The sequence below is a fragment of the Pan troglodytes genome, chromosome 6 (genome assembly GCF_028858775.2).
Source record: "Pan troglodytes isolate AG18354 chromosome 6, NHGRI_mPanTro3-v2.0_pri, whole genome shotgun sequence".
NCBI lineage: Eukaryota > Metazoa > Chordata > Mammalia > Primates > Hominidae > Pan > Pan troglodytes.
In genome coordinates, this window is record NC_072404.2 from 85,390,060 (window position 1) to 85,417,504 (window position 27,445).

A 27,445-nucleotide genomic window follows, 5' to 3' on the forward strand; every position below is an offset into this window, starting at 1 on the left:
TGAGTCTGGGAGGTTGAGGCTGCCATGATTGCACTACCTACTCCAGCCTGGGCAACAGAGCAAGACCCTGTCTCAAAAAAGAAAAAAAAATGCAAAAACAGAGCCTATCTTGATAAAGTCCCTTGTGCACTTGAAAAAAAGTTTTCTGGATTTTCTTCTAAGAATCTTGGTGGTAGATAGAGCTCCCTCTCCCCTCTCCCCTCTCCCCTCCCCCCTCTCCCCTCTCCCCTCTCCCCTCCCCCCTCTCCCCTCTCCCCTCTCCCCTCCCCCCTCTCCCCTCTCCCCTCTTTCCACGGTCTCCCTCTGATGCCGAGCCGAAGCTGGACGGTACTGCTGCCATCTCAGCTCACTGCAACCTCCCTGCCCGATTCTCCTGCCTCAGCCTGCCGAGTGCCTGCGATTGCAGGCGCGCGCCGCCACGCCTGACTGGTTTTCATATTTTTTTGGTGGAGACGGGGTTTCGATGTGTCGGCTGGGCTGGTCTACAGCTCCTAACCGCGAGTGAACCGCCAGCCTCGGCCTCCCGAGGTGCCGGGGTTGCAGACGGAGTCTCGTTAACTTAGTGCTCAATGGCGCCCAGGCTGGAGTGCAGTGGCGTGATCTCGGCTCGCTACAACCACCTCCCAGCCGCCTGCCTTGGCCTCCCTAAGTGCCGAGATTGCAGCCTCTGCCTGGCAGCCACCCCGTCTGGGAAGTGAGGAGCGTCTCCGCCTGACCGCCCATCGTCTGGGATGTGAGGAGCCCCTCTGCCTGGCTGCCCAGTCTGGAAAGTGAGGAGCGTCTCTGCCCGGCCGCCATCCCATCTAGGAAGTGAGGAGTGCCTCTTCCCGGCCGCCATCACATCTGGGAAGTGAGGAGCGTCTCTGCCCGGCCGCCCATCGTCTGAGATGTGGGGAGCACCTCTGCCCTGCCGCCCCGTCCGGGATGTGAGGAGTGTCTCTGCCCGGCCGCCCTGTCTGAGAAGTGAGGAGACCCTCTGCCTGGCAACCGCCCCGTCTGAGAAGTGAGGAGCCCCTCCGCCCGGCAGCCACCCCGTCGGAGAAGTGAGGAGCATCCTCCCTCCTCGTCCAGGAGGGAGGTGGGGGGGGTCAGCCCCCCGCCCGGCCAGCCGCCCCGTCCGGGAAGTGAGGAGCCCCTCTGCCCGGCCAGCCGCCTCGTCCGGGAGGGAGGTGGGGGGGTCAGCCCCCCGCCTGGCCAGCCGCCCCGTCCGGGAGGCGAGGGGCGCCTCTGCCCGGCCACCCCTACTGGGAAGTGAGGAGCCCCTCTGCCCGGCCAGCCGCCCCGTCCGGGAGGGAGGTGGGGGGGTCAGCCCCCTGCCCGGCCAGCCGCCCCATCCGGGAGGGAGGTGGGGGGGTCAGCCCCCCGCCCGGCCAGCCGCCCTGTCCGGGAGGGAGGTGGGGGGATCAGCCCCCCGCCTGGCCAGCCGCCCCCTCAGGGAGGGAGGTGGGGGGATCAGCCCCCCACCCGGCCAGCCGCCCTGTCCAGGAGGTGGGGGGGCGCCTCTGCCCGGCCTCCCCTACTGGGAAGTGAGGAGCCCCTCTGCCCGGCCAGCCGCTCTGTCTGGGAGGGAGGTGGGGGGGTCAGCCCCCCGCCCGGCCAGCCGCCCCGTCCGGGAGGGAGGTGGGGGGGTTAGCCCCCCACCTGGCCAGCCGCCCCGTCCGGGAGGTGAGGGGCGCCTCTGCCCAGCCGCCCCTTCTGGGAAGTGAGGAGCCCCTCTGCCCGGCCAGCCGCTCTGTCCGGGAGGGAGGTGGGGGGGTCAGCCCCCCGCCCGGCCAGCCGCCCCATCCGGGAGGGAGGTGGGGGGGTCAGCCCCCCGCCCGGCCAGCCGCCCCATCCGGGAGGGAGGTGGGGGGGTCAGCCCCCCGCCCGGCCAGCCGCCCTGTCCGGGAGGGAGGTGGGGGGGTCAGCCCCCCGCCCGGCCAGCCGCCCCGTCCGGGAGGGAGGTGGGGGGGGTCAGCCCCCCGCCTGGCCAGCCGCCCCGTCCGGGAGGGAGGTGGGGGGATCAGCCCCCCGCCCGGCCAGCCGCCCTGTCCGGGAGGTGAGGGGTGCCTCTGCCCGGCCGCCCCTACCGGGAAGTGAGGAGTCCCTCTGCCCGGCCAGCCGCCCCGTCCGGGAGGGAGGTGGGGGGGTTAGCCCCCCGCCTGGCCAGCCGCCCCGTCCGGGAAGTGAGGGGCGCCTCTGCCCGGCCGCCCCTACTGGGAAGTGAGGAGCCCCTCTGCCTGGCCAGCCGCCCTGTCCGGGAGGGAGGTGGGGGGTCAGCCCCCCACCCGGCCAGCCGCCCCGTCCGGGAGGGAGGTGGGGGGGGGTCAGCCCCCCGCCCGGCTAGCCGCCCCATCCGGGAGGTGAGGGGCGCTTCTGCCCGGCCACCCCTACTGGGAAGTGAGGAGCTCCTCTGCCCGGCCACCACCCCATCTGGGAGGTGTACTCAACAGCTCATTGAGAACGGGCCATGAAGACAATGGCGGTTTTGTGGAATAGAAAGGGGGGAAAGGTGGGGAAAAGATTGAGAAATCGGATGGTTGCCGTGTCTGTGTAGAAAGAGGTAGACATGGGAGACTTTTCATTTTGCTCTGTACTAAGAAAAATTCTTCTGCCTTGGGATCCTGTTGATCTGTGACCTTACCCCCAACCCTGTGCTCTCTGAAACATGTGCTGTATCCACTCAGGGTTGAATGGATTAAGGGCGGTGCAAGAAGTGCTTTGTTAAACAGATGCTTGAAGGCAGCATGTTCGTTAAGAGTCATCACCACTCCCTAATCTCAAGTACCCAGGGACACAAACACTGCGGAAGGCCGCAGGGTCCTCTGCCTAGGAAAACCAGAGAACTTTGTTCACTTGTTTATCTGCTGACCTTCCCTCCACTATTGTCCTGTGACCCTGCCAAATCCCCCTCTGCGAGAAACACCCTAGAATGATCAATAAAAAAGAAAAAAAAAAAAATGCAAAAACAAAACAAAAGAGAATAGCATCATTTCCTTATCATTAGTTTGAATGAAGTGAGTCATTGGTAAAAGTTTCCATTTTCAAAAAAAGCATTAAAATATAGTGTGAGGCCAGGCATGATGGCTCATTCCTGTAATCCCAGCACTTTGGGAAGCTGAAATGGATTGCCTGAACCCAGGAGGTTGAGGCTGCAGTGAGCCATGTTTGTGTCGCTGCACACCAGCAACCTGGGCAACAGAGCAACACCTTGTCTCCAAACAACAAAACGTGGTTTACCACAACCAACAGGAAAAATCTGGATAAAACTGTATGAAATATTTACTGCTGTGCTCAACATGGTAGTGTAGAGATCAAGGGCAAAAGTCCTGGGGTCAGGCCACCTGGTCTGCTGTGTAATTAGCTGTGTCATCTTTGGAAAGGTAGTTGAACTCTCTGTGTCTTAGAATTCATTTTCTAAAATGTGGGCGGGGCGTGGTGGCTCATTCTTGTAATCCCAGCACTTTGGAAGGCCGAGGCGGGCGGATCACGAGGTCAGGAGGTGGAGACCATCCTGGCTAACACGGTGAAGCCCCGTCTCTAGTATACTAAAAATACAAAAAATTAGCCGGGCGTGGTGGCGGGTGCCTGTAGTCCCAGCTACTCTGGAGGTCATTTTGGCTAATAACATAACTCTCCTTTTGAGTGAAAGGGTTAAAGTGTTCCTCTCAAAAGTACTTATTTTTTAAGCTTGTTCTTCAGATTTGGCCAATATCCTAAGCAAAATGCCTTCAATATGAAGTGAATATTGCTTGATTATAGGGAACTTGTCCATAATGTACTTGAGAATGCAGATACAAATAAAAGAATGTCCGTGTCAGATTTTATTTTCCACAAATTATGTTCTCTTGCACTTTTAGCTTAAGTTCTTGGACTCACTGAGGCAGTAAAAGAACCATATCCTGTGTTTGAATCAAATCCCAAGTTCCTGTATGTAGAAGGTTTGCCAGACAGGATTCCCTTTCGAAGCCCTCCTGGTTTGGAATTCCATGACTTGAAAGGATCGTCCATGGGAGTAATAAAATCAAATTTGTTGGTAAAAAGTAAGTTTTAGGCCAGGCGTAGTGGCTCACGTCTGTAATCTCAGCACTTTGTGAGGCTGAGGTGGGCAGATCACCTGAGGTCCGGCGTTCGAGACCAGCCTGGCAAACATGGCAAAACCCCGTATCCACTAAAAATACAAAGAATTAGCCGGGCATGGTGGCGGGCACCTGTGATCCCAGCTACTTGGGAGGCTGAAGCAGGAGAATCACTTGAACCTGGGAGGCAGAGGCTGCAGTGAGCCGAGATCACAACACTGCACTCCAGCCTGGGTGACAGAGTGAGACTCTGCCTCAACAACAACAACAACAACAACAACAACAACAAAAAAGTTATATTTGCCACTGTAGTCATTTCTGGAATTAAAACAATAAAATGTTTTTCTAGCTAGAAGTGACAGGTGTGTCTGTAAGTCCTTGATGGAAAAGCCTGGCTCTGAGCTGCAGTCCTGGCACTCTCCATTGCCCCTGCCATTCCCCATCCCATACTCAGTCATCTTCATCAGTGCAAGAATAGTGACCACTGCCTCCCTGATGTTCAGACACACTGTGGTGGCTTGCACTATGCCTAAGTACTTGAATGAAGTTTAATCTGCTGGGTTTTATCTGCTCTGTTATTCCTGGGTCAATCTTATTAGCAAGTAAATATTGATGATTGAGTTTCTTTTCCTTTTTCTGAGACAGAGTTTCACTCTTGTTACCCAGGCTGCAGTGCAATGGCGCGATCTCGACTCACTGCAACCTCCACCTCCCAGGTTCAAGTGATTCTCCTGCCTCAGCCTCCCAAGTAGCTGGGATTACAGGCATGTACCACCATGCTCGGCTAATTTTTGTATTTTTCGTAGAGACGGTGTTTCACCAAGTTGGTCAGGCTGGTCTCAAACTCCTGACCTCAGGTGGCCCACCCACCTCAGCTTCCCAAAGTATGGGGACTGCAGGTATGAGCCACCGTGCCCAGCCTGATGATTGAGGTTTTTTTAAAATTATATCTGCGTTTCTGCAGAATTTTGGTGGCTGAAGAAAGTACACTAGTGTTAATTTTCTTTTTCATGAAAGAAGTAATTTACTCTTCATACAATTACTTGCCAGTCATGGGAAGGAAAAGTCAGGGTTTTCATCCACAATGATAGGAATTATTGTGACATTACAGGATGACTCTGTGAACACCTTTAGGAAAAAACTCTGGTCATATCACAACCGTTTTACTAGCTGTGAGGCCACCATTGTACTGGCTACTGTAACATTTCTTGGTTTTCTTTCTAGACCTGAACTGGTTATTTCCTACTTGCCTCCTGGAGTTGCTAATAAAATAAACACTAAAGGTAAGAGATTACCTGTGTTTTGTATTATATTTCACTGCATTAAGACATTCTTTATCAGCATTCCTTAAATCACACAGAATCATTGGCCATTCTCTTTGTGGGACTTGCAGTTAATTTCTTGGCTTTTTAAGGTATTTTATTTAATGGACCTCTTTTTCTTTAAAAAAAATTTTGTTGGAAGTGTCACATTTGCAATCCCACTTCATTCATGTTTCCATGGCTTTGTTGAGTCCCCTGTGGAGGATTACACTACAAGTTTAATTCTGCAGGTTTCTTTGAAAAGAGCCAAACTGAATGAATTTTAATACTCCGCTCTTATAAAGCATTTCCTTCTGTATTTTTTTCTACAATATACTAAAGTAATTCTGTGCTTTATTTTACAGCTTCGCAGTTTCTAAAAAGACCATGAAGCCCTGAGAGTAATGAAAAGGTTCCTGAAATTGAGGTCACTGTGGAAGGTAAGGGCCAGTCCTTGGCATGTTTCTGTTGATTCTCCAGTTTAATAGTTATGTCAATTCACTAGCTACATGTTTATACAGATGAAGGTAACCAAACTAGTTTTACCTGTGAACAGCTGCCTGTGATAAAGCTAAATTTCTGAATGTCTTTAATTGAAATTTTGAAAATTATTAACAGGAAATAAATAACATGGATCACATCATAAACTGCACTCAAGAAAATCCCTAAAATGCCTTTCCTTTATTACAACAAATAAGGGTGCAGAGGGTCACACGGAATGTTTCATCTTTTGTCTTGTTTTTTCTGTTCTTTTAAGGAAAGAAAGTTGAGGGGTGGTTTAAAAAGCAGCGCCTGGAATGAAAGTATTTCCTACAACATCCTCTAATGTACTTCCTTCTCTCCATGCCCACGGGGTCTGCAGGGTTCTCATCTTTTCATGTTCACAGTATTAAAATACTTCCTACAATACCAAAGACAGTTCCCAAACAACCATCAAATATGGGTATTTCTTCCATCTCCTCATAAATGCAAAAGGAAATAACCGCATTAGGATCATTCTTTTTTATTTGGAGAGGAAAGTCTCGCTCTGTCACCCAGGCTGGAGTGCAGTGGCATGATCTCTGCTCACTGCAGCCTCAGCATCCCAGGTTCAAGCAGTTCTCCTGCCTCAGCCTTCCGAGTAGCTGGGACTACAGGTGCACACCACCACTTCTGGCTAATTTTTTATATTTTAGTAGAGATGGGGTTTCACCATGTTGCCCAAGCTGGTCTCAAACTCCTGAGCTTAGGCAGTCTGCCTACCTTGGCCTCCCAAAGTGCTAGGATTACAGGCGTGAGCCGCCACGCCCAGCCTAGGATCATTTTTTTTTATGTCCTAGGTGTCGATTTTTTAAATAAGGGTTTGCAGTACTGGTGTTTAGTGGTGCAGTAATTTCCATTTAATTATCTGGCATACTCAAAGAGAGGATACCAGATGACTAAGAGTATACCTCACAGAGAGTATACCAGATGACAGAGTATACCAGATGACTGAGAGTATACCTCACAGAGAGTATACCAGATGACTAAATGGGGATTAGAGTGAGTATTTAAACTCTTCATTCATTCATCCTGTTAAAGGAAAGCTTACTTAATAACATAAACTCTTGGTAATGAATTAGATGTTTCTTCTATGAAAGCTTGTGGGCATCTTTGAGCAACTTAATACCTGATTATTTCTGTTCAAAAATGCTGAGAACTAAAAATCCATTCAAACCTTTACTTTTCTCCTTTTGGAAAAGATCAGAGGATCAGAGATCTCTCCTCAACACGAGGTGCCATCCTTTCCTGAAGGAGCTCCTTGTAAAGTGCATGAGGTGTTCCTTTTGGTAAAAAGACACACTGCGCGACCGCAGAGACCTGAGCCTGAACCTATAAAGATCTGAACAAGGTGAACAATGAGACTATGTAAAGGGGAGGTTAATTCCAAGGTGACAGGAACTTTATGGATAAGATTATGATTTCTACACTTCGTGTCACCTTCTAACTCTAGTATGAAGTTACATTGTATACGTTGGTGCCCTAATCTCAGTCTGTGGATATTAGATATTAAGATTGGGGAGAAAATAAAACAGCCAGTTAATGTGCACCATTTTTACAGGCACTGTCAGTAGCATATAAGAAATAGCATGTTTCTCAAAAGTAAATTAGTTCATAGTAGTCAGTTGGCACATTTGGCAGGTACTTCTGTGAACTTTTTTTGGGTATCTTTAAACTCTTCATTCATTGATCCTGTTAACCCAAAGCTTATTTAATAACATAAGCTTTTGGTTATCAATTAGATGTCAGGAAAAACGGAGAAATGAACAGCTAATATAATGAGTTAAAAGGATTGAGGCTGTAGGAATAATGTTACCAAGAATAACTTTAGGATTGTTTGTTACTGTAGCTAGCTGTGATTATCAAAATAGGGAGATGCCTGTTTTTCTCACAAAAATGTAATTGTGCAGGTAGGCTAAGGCTGACATTGGTTCAGTTGCTCAAACATGGTAAGACTGGCTTCCCTGTGCCTCTCTTCACTCTCCTTTCTGGTGCACAATGACCAAGAGAACTCCTGTCATCGTGTCTCCATCCATCATGTCTCCATCCAATTATAAGTAAAGAAAATGCAGCATGAGCCCTGCCTGCACCCACAGTCAGGAAAAGCAAGAGGCTTGTTTTGAATCCTCGCAGAATTTTGCATAAGTCTCTTGGTTTTAAAAACGATGACTTTTAAAATAATAAAGTAAAATAAAGCACAAACTCTGAGGCCAAAGTGATAGGATTTAAATCAGTGCTCTGCCACTTAGAAAAATTAAATTCTCTGTTGTTTAGGTTGCACACCTGTAAAATGGGAGGAAGAAAATAATATTTGACTCATGGTTTTTAAAATTTGAGATGTTATTTCTTTAATAAACAGCTGCTATCATTTGAGAACACTTGCTATTTAGGCACTTAGGAATTTTTCATTAGAAGGGATGTAAAGAAAGACGATGGGCATTTGTAATGGATTTAACATTCATCGTTTGACTGCCTGACTGACCCCCAGAGCTGTGATTTTACTAATGAATTTTTCAGAAGTCCCTTAGCTAGCAATGAGCCTAACCAGCCTCTCACTCTCACCATTCATTGCTCTTCTTCTTATCTGTTTCTCTACAAACTTGGTTACTCTCACAAAGTGATAAAAACTTGCATTTCTTTTCTTTCCTTTTTAGAGATAGGATCTTACTCTGTCACTCAGGCTGCAATGCAGTGGTGTGATCATGGCTCGCTGTGGCTTCAAACTCCTGGGCTCAAGCAATACTCCCGCCTCAGCCTCCCAAGTAGCTTGGACTACAGACATACACCACCATGCAAAGCTAAATTTTTTATTTTTTTGTTGTAGAGATGGGATTGTGCTATGCTGCCCAGGATGATCTCAAACTCCTGTCCTCAAGTGATCCTCCTGTCTCAGCCTCCCAAAGTGCTGGAATTATAGGCAGCCATGGGCCACCTGTGTCCAGCCCGCTATTTTCTTTTTTTAAATAACAACTTTATTGAAATGTAGTTCACATACCATGCAATTTATTTATCAAAGTATGCAATTCAGTGGTTTTTAGAATATTCATGGAACTGTGATCTATCACCACAATCCATTTTAGAAGCTTTCATTACCCTATAGAGAAATCCACTGTTCTTAGCCACTAGCTAAGAACAATGGCGGGGAGTAAGCCACTAGGTTACTCCCCGCCATGCTTCTGTGTTTCCAATAGGCAACCACTGATCTATTTTCTGTCACTATAGATGTGCCTAATCTGGACCTTCTATATAAATAGGATTGTGCAATATGTGATTGTTTGTGGCTGGCTTTTTTTTCCCCTCTTAGCACAGTGTTTTCAGAGTTCCTTCCTGTCATAGCATGTGTCAGTATTTCGTTCCTTCTATGGCTTAGTAATATTCCACGGTAGAGACACACCACATTTTGTTTATTCTTCAGTTGATGAACATTTGGGTTGTTTCCATGTATTGGCTATTATGAATAATGCTGCTATGAAGATTCATGTACAAGTTTTTGTGTGGACATATATTTTTATTTCTCTGGCATATATACCTAGGAGAGAAATTGTTGCATTCTATGATACTGTACATTTAGCCTTTTGAGAAACTGTTTTCCAAAGTGGTTACACCAGTCAGGTGCAGTGACTTACCCCTGTAATCCCAGCTACATGAGAGGCTGAGGTGGGAGGATCACTTGAGCCTACGAGTAAAGAGAGACCAGCTTGGGCAAGATAGCAAGACCCTGTTTCGGTTTTTGAAAAATCAAATTAAAATGACAAGAAGACAGGTGCGGTGGCTCACGTCTGTAATCCCAGCACTTCGAAAGGCCGAGGCAGGTGGATAACTTGAGGTCAGGAGTTCAAAACCAGCCTGGCTGGCCATGGTGGCAGATGCCTGTAATCCCAGCTACTCGGGAGGTTGAGGCAAGGAGAATTTTTTGAACCCAGGAGGTGGAGGTTGCAGTGAGTCAGGATCACACCACTGCATTCCAGCCAGGGCAAAAGAGTGAGACTCTGTCACACAAAAAAAGTAAAAATATAAATAAATAAATAAAATGACGAGAAAAGAAACACCCAAAGTAGTTAAACCATTTTGTGTTCCCACCAGTAATGTATGTGGGTTCCAATTTCTCCACATTTTCACCAACATTTCTTTTTTTGAGACATGATCTCTCTGTATCACTTAGGCAGGAGTGCAGTGGTGTGAACATGGCTCACTGCAGCCTCGAACCCCCAGACACTTGTGATCCTTTTATTTCAGCCTCTTGAGAAGTTGGGACTACAGTCAAACTCCACCACACTCAGCTAATTTATTTTTAGTAGAGACAGGGTTTCACTATGTCGCCCAGGCCGGTTTCTAACTCCTGGACCCAAGTGATCCACCTGCCTTGGCCTCCCACACTGCTGGGATTATAGGTGGGAACCACCATGCCTGGTCCTCTCTCTCTTTTCTCTCTTCCCTTTCTTTCTTGGTGGAGGGAAATATGTCATGTACCAGCTATCCATCCAATGAGTGCCCATCAGTTCCAAATTCACCCTTCACTGCCTGATCTGCAAACATAGAGGTGGGTTCCTTAAATGCTTCCTCTGTCAGCTGGTACATGATTAAATGTTGTCAGTACATAGTACTAGAGGGATCTTGTAAGAGGCTTTTCTTTCTGGTTGTTGTGTGCGAATCTCCACAGGCACTGAGCTTCTCCAGCACCGGGATGCTGCCCTGCACAGTGCTCAGCAGCATCCAGTGACCAGCAGTTTCTCTGCACCTGCCTGGGTGGATTTGTAGTGAGACAACTGTTCATTAATAGCTTAATCTAGCACCCCAGAGGGTGAATTTTCAGCAAATTCCAGAGGGCAGATTGCTAGCATGTTCAACCATGTGGTAATGCAGCAATTCTGCTATTGAATTACCCGTGACTGTGCCCTCTCCAAGTGGGGGCTGGATCTCAGCCCTAGTGGGGAGTCTTTTCCTTGATCATGGTATCTCAGTGTTGGAACAGTAGGGACAGTTACTGCTTGTTATATCAGCTGGTCCTATACTCTTTTTTTTTTGGAGACAGGGTCTCCCTCTGTTGCCCAAGCTAAAGTGCAGTGGCGAAATCATGGTTCACTGCAGCCTTGACCGCCCAGGCTCGAGCAATCCTCCCACCTCAGTCTCCTAAGTACCTAGGACTATAGGTGTGTGCCACCACACCCAGGTTTTTTTTGTTGTTGTTAGTTTGTTTGTTTGGGTAGAGACGGGGTCTCACTGTGTTTCCCAGGCTGGTCTCAAACTCCTGGCCTCAAGGAATCTTCCTGTCTTGGCTTCCCAAATTGCTGAAATTATAAACATGTGCCACCGTGCCTGGCCTCTGCTAGTCCTATATTCTCTAGCGTTCTCTTTACTTTTTGGTAGCCATCTCTCCTTAATGCTGTTGCCCTGTTATAATTAATAATTTTTTATTTTAAATTTAACACTTTAAACTTTTGAGTGGTTTATGTCTCCTGTTTGGACTCTGACAAATACAGAATTGATGCTAGGAAGGGTCCCGGGAGATAGACCCAGACAACTGGGATTTGGGCATAGGTTTGGTTATCCAAGGGGCAGTGCTGAGCTCCTTGCCAATGGGACATGGGATGCTGTTGATTTCCAGGACCTCACAGTGACTCACGCTACCACTTTCTGTTGATTGTGATGAAACGCCAGCTGAGGCACATGCCTTGGGAGCTAAGTGGCTGCTGCACTTGACCACTATGAAGACTGGTGTGGGAAGAATCCTTTTGGATGCACTTGCAGGGGCCCCTAATCCCTGGGTCACAGGCCTATAATGGGCTACATGGCAGGAGGTGAGTAGAGGGTGGGCGAGCGAAGCTTCATCTGTATTTACAGCTGCTCCCCACGTTACCACCTGATCTCTGCCTCCTGTCAGATCAGCGGCAGCATTAGATTCTCATGTGAGCACGAACCCTATTGTGAACTGTGCATGCAAGGGATCTATCTTGCTCTGTCCTTAGGAGAATCTAATGCCTGATGATCTGTCACTATCTCCCATCACCCCCAGATGGGACCATCTAGTTGCAGGAAAAGAAGGTCAAGACTCCCAGTCATTCTACATTATGGTGAGTTATATAAGTATTTCGTTATATGCTACAATGTAATAATAATAGAAATAAAGTGCATAATAAGCGTAATGTGCTTGATATATCCCAAAACTGACCTTTGCTGCCCCCAGTCTATGGAAAAACTGTCTTCCACAAAACTGGTCGCTGCTCCCCCAAAAATTGGGGACCGCTGCACTCAACACAGAGAGAAAAACAAAAAGCTCAAGTCTTTACCTCTCAGCGTAAGTCATGATCTAAGATCCAGAGAGCTTCCATGATAGCCCAAACACAATTCCTTATTTCTTGTATCCACAGGGCTGATATTATTGGAAATCAAACACAAACTTAAATGTGTTGGTTGCTGAATTACAATGACAGTTGAATTCACTGTCACCAAGGTTCTCATGAGAATGTTAGGGCACTAATAAGTGAAGAATGGGATCTTTTTCTTTTTGTTTTTTTCTTTCTTTTTTTTTTTTTTTTTTTGAGGCAGTCTCCCTGTGTTGCCCAGGCTGGAGCACAGTGGTTTGATCTTGGCTCACTGCAGTCTCAACCTCTCAGGCTCAAGCTATCCTTCCGCCTCAGCCTCTGGGGTAGCTGGGACCACAGGTACGAGCCACCATGCCCAGCTAATTTTTGTGTTTTGTAGAGATGTGGTTTCATCACATTGCTCTGGCTGGTCTCAAACTCCTGGGCTCAAGCCATCCACCCACCTTGGACTTCTAAAGTTTTGAGATTACAGGCAGGAGCCACCATGCCCGGCCCTTTTCTCTTTTACACTGGTTTATTGTGAGGGCCTCCAATTGTCTTTCTGACTATTAGGCTTGCTCACTTCGGCCTGTTCACTGAAGCCAGAGGAATTCTCCTAAAAGGCAAATTTGGGTCAAAATAGTTCTTGATTAAAACCTGCTGGTGACTGCCCATTGCCTTTAAGACGAAGTCCAAACTAATTTGGCCACAGGGCCGGGTAAGAGCTGGTCTCCGCTCACCTTCCCAGTTTTATCCTGCACCACCCTCCCCAAATCCCTACCCTCCAGCCACAAGGAATGTTAGTTTCCTTGGGGGACTTTACTGGTCCTTCAGGAAACCCTCTCCCTACCTCCATCATCACTCTTTCACTCTCATCTTTGCTCATTTTTAGCCTCAGCCAAGATGTCTCACCCCACTCTCTCTGATGCAACAAGAAGCCCCTGGAGAACGTTTCAGTCCCATTTTGTACTTCTGTCATGTGCTCATCACAGTCTGGTAAGTGTTGGCCTGTGATTCCTAGATTAGTCCATTTTGCATTGCTATAAGGAAACACCTCAGGCTGGGTAGTTTATAAAGAAAAACAGTTTATTTGGCTCACAGTTCTGCAGACTATACAAGTAGCATGGTGCCAGGCTGGGAGCAGTGGCCCACACCTGTAATCCCGGCACTTTGGGACGCTGAAGCAGGAGGATTGCTTGAGCCCAGAAGTTTGAAACCAGCCTGGGAAACATGGTAAGATCTTGTCTCTGCTAAAAATAAAAAAAAAAATAGCCAGGTATGGTGGTGCACTGATGCATTCCTGTGGTTTCAGCTACTTGAAAGGCTAAGGTAAAAAGACCTGTTTAGCCCAGGATGTCAGGGTTGCAGTGAGCCATAATTACACCACTGCTCTCTAGCCTGAGTGTCAGAGTGAGACCCTGTTTCAGAAAAAAAAAAAACGTAGTACCAGCATCTGCTGGTGAAGACCTCAGGAGGCTTCCTCTCATGGCGGAAGGTGAAGGAGGAGCCGGCATGTCACTTGTTGAGAAGAGGGAGCAAGGGAGAGGGGAGGAGATGCCACTCTCTTTAAACAATCAGCTCTCACATGAACTAGTAGAGAGAGAACTCACTCATTACCTTGGGGAGGGCACCAAGCCATTCATGAGGGATCTGCCCCCACGACTCACACACCTCCCACCAGGCACCACCTCCAACATTAGGGATTTAATTTCAATATGTGATTTGGAGGAGACAAACGTTCAAACTGTATCAATTTCCTGCTACCCTGTAAGCTCTGCGAGGGCAGAAACTTTTTTTTTTTTTTTGATACGGAGTTTCGCTCTCATTGCCCAGGCTGGAGTGCAGTGCCGCAACCTCAGCTCATTACAACCTCCGCCTCCTGGGTTCAAGCGATTCTCCTGCCTCAGCCTCCTGAGTAGCTGTAGCTGGGATTACAGACATGCACAACCATGCCCTGATAATTTTTGTACTTTTAATAGAGACAGGGTTTCACCATGTTCGTCAGGCTGGTCTTGAACTCCTGACTTCAGGTGATTCACCGGCCTCGGCTTCCCAAAGTGCTGGGATTACAGGCATGAGCCACCACGCCCGGCCAAGGGCAGAAACTGTTATACCTTGTTCACCGCTGTTTCCTGGGCACCTATTATAGTGCCTGGTATATAGTAGGAGCTCAAGAAGTGTTTGTTAGGGCCTGATGTGTTGGCGCAAGCCTGTAATCCCAGCTTTTTGGAAGGTGGGGGCCAGAGGATTGCTTGTGCCCAGGAGTTCAAGGCCAGCCTGGGCAACGTAGTGAGACCCTGTCTCTAGAAAAAATAATAAACTGGCCAGGCACAGTGGCTCACACTTGTAATCCCAGCACTTTGGGAGGCCGACGTGGGCAGATCATCTGAGGTCAGGAGTTCAAGACCAGCCTAGTGAACATGGTAAAACCCCTTCTCTACTAAAAATATAAAAATTAGTCAGGCATGGTGGCACGCACCTGTAATCCCAGCTACTCGAGAGGCTGAGGAAAGAGAATTGCTTGAACCCAGGAGGCAGAGGTTGCAGTGAGCTGAGATCATGCCACTGCACTCCAGTCTGGGCAACAGAGCGAGACTCCGTCTGAAAAAAAAAAAGACAAGAAAAAATAATAAATTTAGCTGGGTGTGGTGTTACATGACTGTAATCCCAGCTATTTGGGAGGCTACGGTGGGAGGCTCACTTGAGCCCAGGTGACAGAAGCTGCAGTGAGCCATAACGAAGCTGCAGTGAGCCATAATCATCCGCCTGTACTTCAGCCTGTGTGACAGAAGGGGACTCTGTCTCAAAAAAAGTAAAAAAAAAGAAAAAGAAATATTCATTGGGAAAATAAAAAAAGAGTGAACAAGCAAAGTTTCAGGAGAGTACTGTGAATGTGGGTCGTGTCAGTAGAGTGTAGGGAGTTGGGCAGGAGCGGCTGGACTTGAAGAGCAGGTTGGTGGAGACCAGGTCATTTATCGTAAGCAGTTTGCCCTGTAGCATGTAGATCAAATATCCCACATTGGCTGCTGGCGACTGAACTGGGCTTCCTGTTTCTGTGTTTGGTTTGACCATCACAGTGTTGAAGAACTGTTGAAGTGAATACCTTGCAGTTTGCTACAGTTCCCCCTGGTCTCCCACATTACTCTGGCCTCATTCCCTCCTGTAGGTTGCCTGACCTGCTGAGACCTGTGTTTGCTATCCCTGCAGATGGGTGGGTAGGAGGTGATTTAAGGAGGAAGATTTAATATATGAGTTATAGAAAGATAAATAGACTGGGCACAGTGGCTAAAGCCTATAATCCTAGCACTTTGGGAGGCGAAGGCGGGAGGATTAGTTTGACCCAGGAGTTCAAGACCAGTCTGGGCCACATAGTGAGACCCTGTCTCTACAAAAAATTAAAAAATTAGCCAGGCACGGTGGCATGCACCTGTAATCCCAGCTACTCAGGAGGCTGAAGTGGGAGGATAGCTTGACCCCAGGAGTTGAAAGCTGCAGTAAGCAGTGATCTTGCCACTGACTGCACTCCAGTCTGAGTGACAGAGTGAGACCCTATCTCAGAAAAAAAAAAGCAAGAGAGAAGTAAATAGATCTAGCATTGGTGGGAGTGTGCTTTTGAGTGCTCTTTAGGAGAAATTTTTATTTTAATATTTTTTTCTTCTTTAAATTTTTTATATTCCAGCAGGCTGGGTCCATTCACTCCCCTTTAATTTCTCAAACACAAAGCGCCCTGCCAGAATCTCAAGTTGGATCTGCAGTAGATCACCATTAACATAGCAGCCTGATATGTTGTAAGTCCTTATGCCAGGAACTGTGCAGGATACAAAATGTAAGAGAAGGCTGGAATAGAGCATCTCTGGGGGAAACGAGAGCCAGAGATACAGCGGTGTCCCATGGAGACAGCCAGCTGGTGTTCGGTAGTGCTTTGTGGAAAGGCTGTACTTTGGTAAGGTCTCCACATCTGCAATGTGGCCTTCAATATTGTAGGTCCCCAAACTCCAGGTTTTTACTTTCCCTGCATAGGTCAGGGTTGTAGGGAGTGATTCACCCTAGCAGAACTCCCTGGTTTTTAAGGCAGGTGTTCCATTTATTAATTGACAAAGGATGCATATTTCTCCTTTGGTAACCTGATGAGTTAGGTCTTTTCCCCAGGGACTCCCTTTCCACCTGAAGTTTCTTGGAAAACTAAGCAGAGGATGAGGGAAAGGCTGTGAACAAGCTTGCTGGTCCATCCCTGTCCTAAAAAAGAGCATACGTCTTCTGTAACCAGAAGACCCTTTTCACTAGTCAAGGCTGGGCAGACTGAGATGAGGGGTGTGTGTGTGTGTGTGTGTGTGTGAAGGCTGGGCAGACTGAGATGAGGGGTGTGTGTGTGTGTGTGTGAAGGCTGGGCAGACTGAGATGAGGGGTGTGTGTGTGTGTGTGTTTTCTTACTCTGTCACCCAGGCTGGAGTGCAGTGGGATCAGAGCTCACTGCAGCTTCTACTTCTGCAGCTTCCACTTTGATCGTCCCACTTCAGCCTCCAAAGTAGCTGGGACTATAGGAATGTGCCCCCGCACCCAGCTCATTTTCTAATTTTTTGTAGAGATGAGGTTTCACTGTGTTACCCAGGCTGGTCTTGAACTTTGGGCCTCACGGGATATCCTCCTGCCTTAGTCTCCCAATGGGCTGGGATTATAGGTGTGAGCCACCTCACCTGACCTGTGATGAGTTTTCAACAATGTGATTCCTCTTTTACAGAACCACCTAAGCTAAATATTCTTTTGAGAACAAGGGCTAGCCTGTAGTTTCATGGCCTTTTTTCCATTTGTGGTTTTTGCCAGGTGGAATTTAAATGACCTCTTATCAAGATGGATAAACCCAAGTTTCCCAGTGCTGGAATATAGAAAATGGATGGACAAGTAAGTCCCACTCAGCACCCATAGCCCAGACATGGGGACCTCAACACACCTGGGCCCCAGACATCACCTTTCATTGTGAGTAGCTCAGAGATGACACTTTTGGTTGTTAAGTGCCCACTGGCAGTAGTTTCTGTAACAGCAAGTGAAGGAATAAATAGTCACCAAAACATTTTCTGTTCCCAATTCCAACATTTAATTGGATGAGATAATTATTTTATGAAGAATTTTCATATGGCACAGTCGTGGCCATATCTTCAAGTCAACAGAAAAATTCTATTAAACAGTCAACCTTCTGTCTCACTCTGTTGCCCAGACTGGAGTGCAATGGTGCAATTATGGCTCACTGCAGCCACAACTTCCTGGGCTCAAGCAATCCTCCCACCTCAGCCTCCCAAAGTGCTGGAATTATAAGCAGACAGCCACCATGCCTGAAAGCTCGACAATTTACATCAAGTGTAATAAGAATGCTCACGCCCTGTGACTCACAGTAATCTCACTTCTGGAAATACCATCTTTGGATATAATTCAACCTAAACAAAAGGTCATATGCACACAGTGAAAATCCGGATGTAATTTTTTTCTCTTTTTAAAAAAAATATGGAATGATTCAGAAACTTGCATGTCGTTCTTGCACAGAGGCCATGCCAATCTCCCTATTGTTCCAACTGTAGTATATGTGCTACTGAAGCAAGCATGAGTAATTTAAGATAAAGTGGTTAAGTGGAATAAGGAAGAGTTATGGGGAATTTAAAAATTTATGGTATTTATAGGCACCTAGTAACAGCTCAGTAAATATTAGCTGCTACTTTTATTATTTTTATGGTAATTCCACTCAATTAAAAACTGTCATTAAAAATTACCATTGTCATGGAACATAATGTATCCTACAGTATAATTGTAAAAACAGATACAATTTGTCTCTTGGTATATTGGGGGGATTAGTTCCAGCTCCCCCATTTCTGTGTACACCAAAATCCACCCATACTCACTGCAGCCTAGACTTTTCAGGCGCAAGGGATCTTCCCACCCCAGACTCCAAAGTAGCTGGAACTATAGGTGTGCACCACCACCACACCTGGCTAATTTTTTTTCTTTTTTTGGTAGACACAGGGTCTCACTATGTTGCCCAGACTGGTCTCCAACTCCTGTCCTCAAGCGATCCTCCTGCCTAGGCTTCCCAAATTGCTGGGATTACAGGCATGAGCCACCATGCCTGGCCTCTGCTAGTTCTGTATTCTCTAGAGTTGTCTTTCATTTGTGCTAGTGTGTCACTCATTATGCCAATCCTCTGTTATAATTAATACTTTTTATATTAAATTTACATATATATATATTTTTACTTTTTTTTGTTTTTTATTGGTACTGGGTCTCACTCGATCACCTAGGCTAAAGCGCAGTGGCACGATCTCTACTCATGGCTACCTCCACTTCCCAGGCTCAAGCAATTCTCCTTCCTCAGCCTCCTGAGTAGCTGGGATTACAGATATGTGCCACCACGCCTGGCTAATTTTTGTGTTTTTTGTAGAGACGGTGTTTCGCCACGTTTCCCAGGCTGGTCTCAAACTCCTGAGCTCAAAGCGATCACCCGCCTTGGCCTCCCAAAGTGCTGGGATTACAGGTGTGAGCCACTATGCCCATTTTAGTTTAAACTTCTGAGTGGTTTATATCTCCTGATTGGACTCCTAGAAATACAGAATTGATGCTAGGAAGGGTACCAGGAGATGGACCCACACAGATGGGATTTAGGCATAGGTTTGGTTATCCAAGGAGCAGAGCTGAGCTATTTGCCAATGGGACATGGGATGCTGATGATTTCTAGGAAGTGACCTCACAATGACTCAAGCTACCACTTAATGTTGATTGTGATGAAATGCCAGCCGAGGCATATGCCATTCAAGCTAAGGGGTGCTACACTTGACCACTGCGGCAGTATAGATGAGTCTGAAGAATGGTATGGGATGGATACTTTCGAATGCACTCGAGCAGGAGTCTCCATCCACAGGGACACAGAGCCAGAGGTGAGCAGCAGGCGAGTGAGGGGAAACTTCATCTGTATTTATAGCCCCTCCCCATTGCTCACATGACCACCTGAGCGCCATGTCTTGTCAGATCAGCGGCAGCATTAGATTCTCATAGGACCATGAACCCTGTTGTGAAGTGTGCAGGTAAGGGATCTAGGTTGTGCGCTCCTTATGAGAATCTAATGCCTGTTTCTCCCATCACCCCAGATGGACAGTCTAGTTGCAGGAAAATAAGTTCAGAGATCCCACTGATTGTACATTATCATGAGTTGTAGAATTATTTCGTTGTATATTACAATGCAATAATAATAGAAATAAAGTGCACAATATATGTAATGCACTTGAATCATCCTGAAGTCATTCCCTCCACCCCCAGTCTGGAAAAAATTGCCTTTCATAAATTCACTCTGTTTTTTTGCATAGAGACAGGGTCTTAATGTGTTGCCCAGGCTGATCTCAAACAGCTGGGCTCGAGTAATCCACCCCTCTCAGCCTCCCAAAGTGTTGAGATTACAGGCGTAAGCCACCACACTCAACCAGCTGATGAAAGAGATGTACATGCCAGATGCAGTGGCTCACACTGTAATCCCAGCACTTTGGGAGGCCGAGGTGGGAGGATTGCTTAAACTCAGGAGTTTGAGACCAGCCTGGGCAACATGGTGAAACCCTGTCTCTAAAAAATTTTTAAAAAGCTGGGCACGGTGGCTCAAGCCTGTAATCCCAGCACTTTGGGAGGCCAAGGTGGGCGAATCACGAGGTCAGGAGTTCGAGACCGGTCTGACCAACATGGTGAAACCCCATCTCTACTAAAAATGCAAAAATTAGCCAGGCATGGTGGCGTGCTCCTATAATCCTAGCTTCTCAGGAGTCTGAGGCAGGAGAATCGCTTGAACCGGGAAGTTGGAGGTTGCAGTGAGCTGAGATCACACCACTGCACTTTAGCCTGGGCGACAGAACTAGACTCTGTCTCAATAAATAAATTAATTAACTGAGTGGGGTGATGTGCACCTGTAGTTCCAGTTACTACAGAACTAGACTCCGTCTCAATAAATAAATAAATAAATAAATAAATAAGTGAGCGCAGTGGCGTGCACCTGTGGTTCCAGTTACTAGGGAAGCTGAGGTGGGAGGATGTTTTGATCTGGGGAGGCTTAGGTTGCAGTGAGGTAAGATTGTGCCATTGCACTCTAGCCTGGATAAAAGAGCCAGACACTTTCTCAAAAAAAAAAAAAAAAATGCCCGGGGCAGGGTAAGTGGGGAGGGGCACAGAGCTCCCATGCACTTTGTTGAACATGCTACCCTCCCAGCATCTCCTATGTTCAGCAACCCAGAAGCTCTGCAATCCCTGTTGTTCAGGGTGTTTATGGAGGCTTTATTATGCAAGCACGATTGATAAAATCCTTGGCCACTGGTGATTAAGTCAATCTCCAGCCAGTCTTGCCTCCTGGAGTTAAGTGGGTGAGACTGGAAGTTCCAAGCCTGTAATCATGTGGTTGCTTTTTCTGGCAATCAGCCCTCCTCCTAAAGAAATCTAGGAGCTTGCAGCCACTCATCATCTCAACAATACCCCCAAATGCATTCTTATCATGCTGGAGATCCCAAAGTTCTTAAAGGCTCTTGTGTTAGAAATCTGGGACAAAGACCAAATATTAAAACAAAAGATGCTCCTATCACCTCTAACACTGAGGTCTTTATAAAAGCTTTAGAAGCTCTGTGCCAGGAACCAGGGACAGAGACCAAATATATTTTTCTTTTCTTTTTTTGAGACAAAATCTCCCCGTGTCATCCAGGCTGGAGTGCAGTGATGTGATCATAGCTCACTATAGCTTTGACCTCCTGAGCTCAAGTGATCCTCCCACAGCAGCCTCTCAAGTAGCTGGGACTACACATGCATGTCACCCATGCCCAGCTCATTTTTGTAGAGATGAAATTTAGTTATGTTGCCCAGACTGATCTCAAACTCCTGGGTTAAAGCGATCATCTCACCTCAGCCTCTCAAGTAGCTGGGAGTACAGGCACACACCACCATGTCTGGCTAATATTCATTTTTATTTTTTTGTAGAGGTGGGGTCTCACTATGTTGTCCCAGCTAGTTTCAAACTTTGGGCCTCAAGTGTTCCTCCTGCTTTGACCTCCCAAAGTGTTGGGATTATGGGTGGCAGCCACCATGTTCAGCAATTACAAGGATTTTTTTTTTTTTTTGGTTGTTTTTTTTTTTTTTTTTTTGAGACGGAGTTTCGCTCTTGTTGCCCAGGCTGGAGTGCAAATAGCGCAACCTCTGCCTCCTGGGTTCAAGCAGTTCTCCTGCCTCAGCCTCCAGAGTAGCTGGGAATACAGGCATGCGCCACTATGCCCGGCTAATTTTTGTATTTTTAGTAGAGACGGGGTTTCTCCCTGTTGTTCAGGCTGGTCTCGAACTCTTGACCTCAGGTGAATCACAAGGATCTTTATAAAAGAAATAGGGTAGGAGAGTCAGAACTGGAGCAGGAGATGTGGTGATGGAAGCCGAGGTCAGAGAGGGAGATTTGAAGATGCTTCACTTCTGGCTTTGAAGATGGAGTAAGGGGCCATGATCCAAGGAATGGGGGTGGCTTCTAGAAGCTGGAAAAGCCAAGAGAACACATTAGAGCCTTCAAAAGGAATGCAGGCCTGCTGACACCTTGACTTTAGCTTTAATAGACCTAGTTGGGGCTTCAAGGCCCCAAGAATTGTAAGATGGTTTATTTGTGGTGTTTTTAGCCACAAATGTAGGAAAGTTTGTTGCAGCCACAAGAAGAAATGAACATAAAGCCAGGCATGGTGGCTCATGCTGGTAATCCCAGCACTTTAGGAATCCAGGCAGGAGGATCACTTGAGGCCAGGAGTTCAAGACTAGCCTGGACAACATAGTGGAGACCCTGTCTCTACAAAAAATTTAAAAAATGGCTGGGCACGGTGGCTTGCGCCTGTAATTTCAGCACTTTGGGAGGCTGAGGCAGGCAGATCACCTGAGGTCAGGAGTTCAAGAACAGCCTGGCCAACATGGCAAAACCCCATATCTACTGAAAATACAAAAGTTAGCCGGGTATGGTGGCATGCGCCTGTAATCCCAGTTACTGGGAAGGCTGAGGCAGGAGACACCCTTGAAACTGGGAGGTGGAGGTTGTAGTGAGTCAGGATCGCACCATTGCACTCCAGCCTGGGCGACAAGAGTGAAACTCCATCTTAAAATAAGATAAAATAAAATAAAATAATAAAAGAAATCAGCCAGGCATGATGACATGCACCTGTAGTCCCAGCTACTAGGGAGGCTGAGGTGGGAGGATTGCTTGAGCCTGGGAATTAGAGGTTGCAGTGAGCTGTGATTGCACCACTGCGCTCCAGCCTTGGTGGCAGAGTGAGATCTTGTCTTCACAAAAAAAAAAAAAAAAAGAATAAATGAGCATGGTGGGCAAGGGGACAGATGGCAATAGAATAGTCAGGGGTGGCCTCCTAAGTAAAAATTAAGCAAAGACTTGAAGGAGGGGAAGGAGTTGGCCAAGGTGCTGTGGGAAGAGCATTGTAGGCAGAAACAACAGAATAAGGTGTCTGAGGTGTGTCTGAGGCTCTGGAAGGAGGCTAGTGGAGCAGAAGGAGAGAGGGAGAAAATTAGGGCAGTGGGCCAGAGATTTGCTGGGCAGGGATCGGTACAGACTGTGTAAGCCCTGGGAGGTTATTGCTGGGCTAGATGGGAAATTCAGGAGGGTTCTGAGCAGAGAGGCGACATGATCTGTCTGCCGATTTAAAAGCATTCTCTGGCTGCTGAGTTGAGAAAGACTGTGGGAAGATTTGGATAGAAGCATGGGGGCCAAGTTGTGGCAACATCGAGGTGGGAGATGATAGTGGTCTTGACCAGGGTCGTGGTGGTGGTGAGAGATAGTCAGAGGAGAGAAGTTGGGGAGGAGGCCAGGGAGTTGCTGGGTGGGGATCTTCAGTACATGTTGAAGACAGTCAACAGGATTTCCTGACAGACTGGATGTGGGGGGTGAGAGAAGGCAGGGGTCAAGGTCGTGTTAGATTCTTACTGAATTATTAAGTAATTTTAAAAAACACTACTGCCTTTCCCAGTCCTATTAAGTATAGGATAGTAGATTAAAGAAATCTCTTCATGCTCAGTGCAGTGGCTCATGCCTGTAGTTCCACCTGTTTGGGAGGCAGAGATGGGAGTATCTTTTAAGGGCAGTAGTTCGAGACCAGCCTGGGCAATATAGCAAGACCTACTCTCAATAAAAATATTTTTCAAAATTTAATAAAATGAAATGTAGCTAGGCATGGTGATGTGGACTTGTAGTCCCAGCTACTCAGGAGGCTGAGGTGGGCAGATCTCTTGAGGTCAGGTGTTTGAGGCCAGCTTGGGCAACATAGCAAGACCCCTCACTCTACAAAAATTTAAAAATAGCCAGGTATGGTGGCACTCAACTGTGGTACCAGCCAGTGGGGAGCTGAGGCAGGAAGATGGCTTAAATTCAGAAGGTCGAGGCTTCAGTGAGCTATAAGTGCACAACTGCTCTCCAGCCTGGGCGACAGAGCAGGACCCTGTCTCACAATACAAATAAAGTAATGAAATCATAAGTTAGAGCCTTTTGGCTCTGTAGCCCTTGCAACCCTGGAGCCGTGCAGTGGGGTTTGCATCACTGGGAATGAGGAGACTCCTCCCCAGTATTGTTCCTGACTAAACAGTGTTTTAAAAAATATATGAATCTGTTGGGAGGCCGAGGCGGGCGGATCACGAGGTCAGGAGATCTAGACCATCCTGGCTAACACGGTGAAACCCTATCTCTACTAAAAATACAAAAAAATTAGCCAGGCGTGGCAGTGGGCACCTGTAGTCCCAGCTGCTGGGGAGGCTGAGGCAGGAGAATGGCATGAACCTGGGAGGGAGATGGAGCTTGCAGTGAGCCAAGATTGTGCCACTGTACTCCAGCCTGGGGGACAGAGCGAGACTGTGTCTCAAAAAAATATATATAACTATATATTTATATAAATATTTATATAAATTTATAAATTTTTATATTTATATAAATTTATATAAATTTATATTTATATAGTCATATAATAGTTATATAAAATATATAGTTATATAAATATATCACTACATATTTATATAAATATATATGTACACACACATATATATTAATATATATACACACACACATATATATATTAATATATATATACACACATACATATATATTAATATATATATTAGCATGGGCGCAATGGCTCATGCCTGTAATCCCAGGACTTTGGGAGACCAAGGTGATCACCTGAGGTCAGGATTTTGAGACCAGCCTGGCCAACAGGGCGAAACCACATCTCTACTAAAAAAAACACAAAAATTAGCCAGGCATGGTGTTGGGCGCCTGTAATCCCAGCTACTTGGGAAGCTGAGCCAGGAGAATTGCTTGAACCCAGGTGGCGGAGGTTGCAGTGTGTCAAGATCATGCCACTTCACTTCAGCGTGGGTGAAAGAGTCAGACTGTTTCCCAAAAAAAAAAAAAAAAATGTATTACCTATGTCAACTTGTAATGGTTTTATTATTCATGTGTAATGAATATATATTTTAAAAATTTGTCCTGTAGTATATCAACATGAAATGGTTTTATTATTAATATGTAATGAATATTTTAAAATTTTTGTGTTATTTTCTAATTTTAATATAATTATTTATATAAAGAAAAAGTCTTAAGAGATCTTCAATAGAGTTAAAAAATGTAAAGGGATGAAAGACTCAAAAAGATTGAGAACATGTAGTTTAGACATATTCAGAGTAAGCCACATACAACTTGCTACTTTACCTATTTTCTTTCTTTCTCTCTTTCTTTCTCTCTCTTTCTTTCTTTCTTTCTTTCTTTCTTTCTTTCTTTCTTTCTTTCTTTCTCTTTCTTCTTTTCTTTCGTTTTGTTTTGGGAGATGGGGTCTCCTTTGCAACCCAGGCTGGAGTACAGTGGTGCAATCACAGCTCACCGTAGCTTAGAACTCCTAGGCTAAGCCTCCTCCTGCCTCAGCCTCCTTAGTAGCTGGGACTGTAGTTATACATGATGACACCTGGCTATTCTTTAAATTGTTTTGTAGACATGGGGTCTCACTTTGTTGGCCAGGCTGGTGTCAAACTCCTGGCCTCAAGTGACCCTTCCACCCCTGCCTCCCATCCTAGAGGTATTAGCCACCACAGCAAACACTTGTTCGATTTTCTAAAAATAAACAAATTTCCGAATTAAGGCTGGGGGATGATGGCCAGAAGATAAAAGTAGAAAAACAGAAGAATAAGTTCTAATGACTTACACATATTTTTTTGACAGCAAGAAGAACTTTTAGTAAATACATTCCTTACAAACAAACAGAAGGCAAATAATGTTGTACAGGAACTTCAACACACACTGTACAATATTCCCACTTTGCTGATGTCAGTTATGGAAATTCTTCATGGTTTACTTGACTATCGCTATCAGTATTTAGCATCTCTCATCATTTTTGTCAACTTCCTTATCTGCTAACTTCTTTCCAAGAAGTTATGTCATAATATGACATACCTCTGCTGCATGAACATGGCCAGTGTCATCCTATTTAACACGTAGAATCCTTCCCTAATTTGTTTTTTTACCCTCTATCTCTTTGTTTTGCATTTTTCTTACCTTTATTGTCAGAAACTCCAGAAAGTCAATCGTAGTGATTTATCACCAATTGCTTCATTAATTTATACTTTGCTTATATGGAATTTTGCCCAACAGACGTCATTACAATTTCTAACCTTTTTTCTTTTTTCTTTTTTTTTTCCTGAGACAGGGTCTTGCTCTATTGTCCAGGCTGGAATGTGGTAGTGCTATCACAGCTGACTGCATCCTCGACCTCTCAGGCTCAAGCAGTCCTCCCACCTCAGCCTCCCAGGTGGCTGAGACTGTATGTGCTTTGCCACAATGCCCAACTAATATTTGGACTTTTCCTATACATGGGTTCCAAAGGGCTGACTGCGAAATGTGAGTATGCATGGATTTTGGTATATGCAGAGATGGGGGGCTGGAACGAATCCTCTCTGTATGCCGAGGGATGACCGTATATGTTTTTACAGTTACACTGTAGGACACATATTGTTCCATAGCCTTGAAAATGATAATTTTTAATGACAAATAATTTTGAATTTAGTGGTATAATATAAAAGTAGCAGCTGATCAGGTGTGGTGGCTCACACCGGTAATCACAACACTTTGGGAGGCTGAAGTAGGAGGATGGCTCGAGGCCAAGAGTTTGAGACAGGCCTCAGAAATCAAGGGAGTCACCATCCCTACAGAAATATACATGAATTAGCCTAGTGTGATGGCATGTTCCTGTAGTCCCAGCTACTTGGGAGGCTGAGGTGGGAGGATCACTTGAGCCCAGGGAGGCTTAGACTGCAGTGAGTCATGATCAGGACTCTGCACTCCAGCCTGAGTGACAGAGTGACCCTGTCTCAAAACAACAAAAAGTAGTAGCTAACATTAACTGACCTTCTACCAGGTGCCTATAAATACCATAGATAGTTTAATTTCTTATAACTGTTTCTTATTTCGCTTAACCACTCTGTCTTCAGTTACTCCCAGATTTTCACTGTGTTTGTGCAGATGACTTTTTGTTTAGGTTCAGTTGTCTTCGAAGGTATTTCCAGAAGAAAGATTACTGTGAGTCATGGTGAATGGACATTCTCATTGTCCTTGATGTAAATTGACAAGGTTTTGGGTGCCTCCCAGGTGTAATCCCAGCACTTTGGGAGGCCAAGGCAGGAGGATTGCTAGACCCCAGGACTTGGAGGAGACAGTATGGTGAGACAGTGTCTCTATTATTAAAAAAAAATGCTGGTCAGATGTGGTGGCTCACGCCTGTAATCCCAACACTTTGGGAGGCTGAGGTGGGTGGATCACCTGAGTTCTGGAGTGCAATACCAGTCTGACCAACATGGAGAAACCCCGTCTCTACTAAAAATACAAAATCAGCTGGGTGTGGTGGCACACACATGTGATCCCAGCTACTCAGAGGCTGAGGCAGGAGAATCGCTTGAACCCGGGAGGTGGAGGTTGCAGTGAGCCGAGATCACACCATTGCACTCCAGCCTGGGCAATGAGAATGAAACTCCATCTCAAAAAATAAATAAATAAATAAAAAATTGGAAGCTTTACCCTGAAAGGCTTATATACAGTTTAAACACCCCTTATTGTATAAGAAAGTGCCCATTTCACTGCATCTTTGCCAGCACAGGGTATTATAATTTAATAAGTTATTTTTTGTTTGATGATTTTAAATGGATGAAAGCCGTCATATTACTTTGTCACATTTCAACATCTTTCCTTATACCT

At 46.2% G+C, this 27,445-nt stretch overlaps 1 protein-coding gene and 1 pseudogene across 9 annotated transcripts in view; one reads left to right on the plus strand and one right to left on the minus strand.

Moving 5' to 3' along the window:
* The window catches only part of LOC134810458 (uncharacterized), a 106,410-nt gene that overhangs the window by 67,002 nt on the left and 11,963 nt on the right, over positions 1–27,445 (plus strand). For 5 of the 9 annotated variants that reach the window (XM_063814563.1, XM_063814562.1, XM_063814564.1 and 2 more), the window contains 6 exons: positions 5,283–5,341; positions 5,725–5,799; positions 11,845–11,949; positions 13,073–13,176; positions 17,002–17,079; positions 25,905–26,095. In XM_063814563.1, coding sequence (XP_063670633.1) covers positions 5,764–5,799; positions 11,845–11,949; positions 13,073–13,176; positions 17,002–17,079; positions 25,905–26,095 — 514 coding nt within the window. In that variant the 5' untranslated portion in view covers positions 5,283–5,341; positions 5,725–5,763. Of the gene's footprint in view, positions 1–5,282; positions 5,342–5,724; positions 5,800–11,483; positions 11,677–11,844; positions 11,950–13,072; positions 13,177–17,001; positions 17,080–25,904; positions 26,096–27,445 lie in introns of those variants that run through there. The other 4 variants (XM_063814568.1, XM_063814566.1, XM_063814567.1 and 1 more) reach the window with 4 other exon arrangements.
* Positions 17,671–17,770, minus strand: LOC112209872 (U6 spliceosomal RNA; annotated as a pseudogene).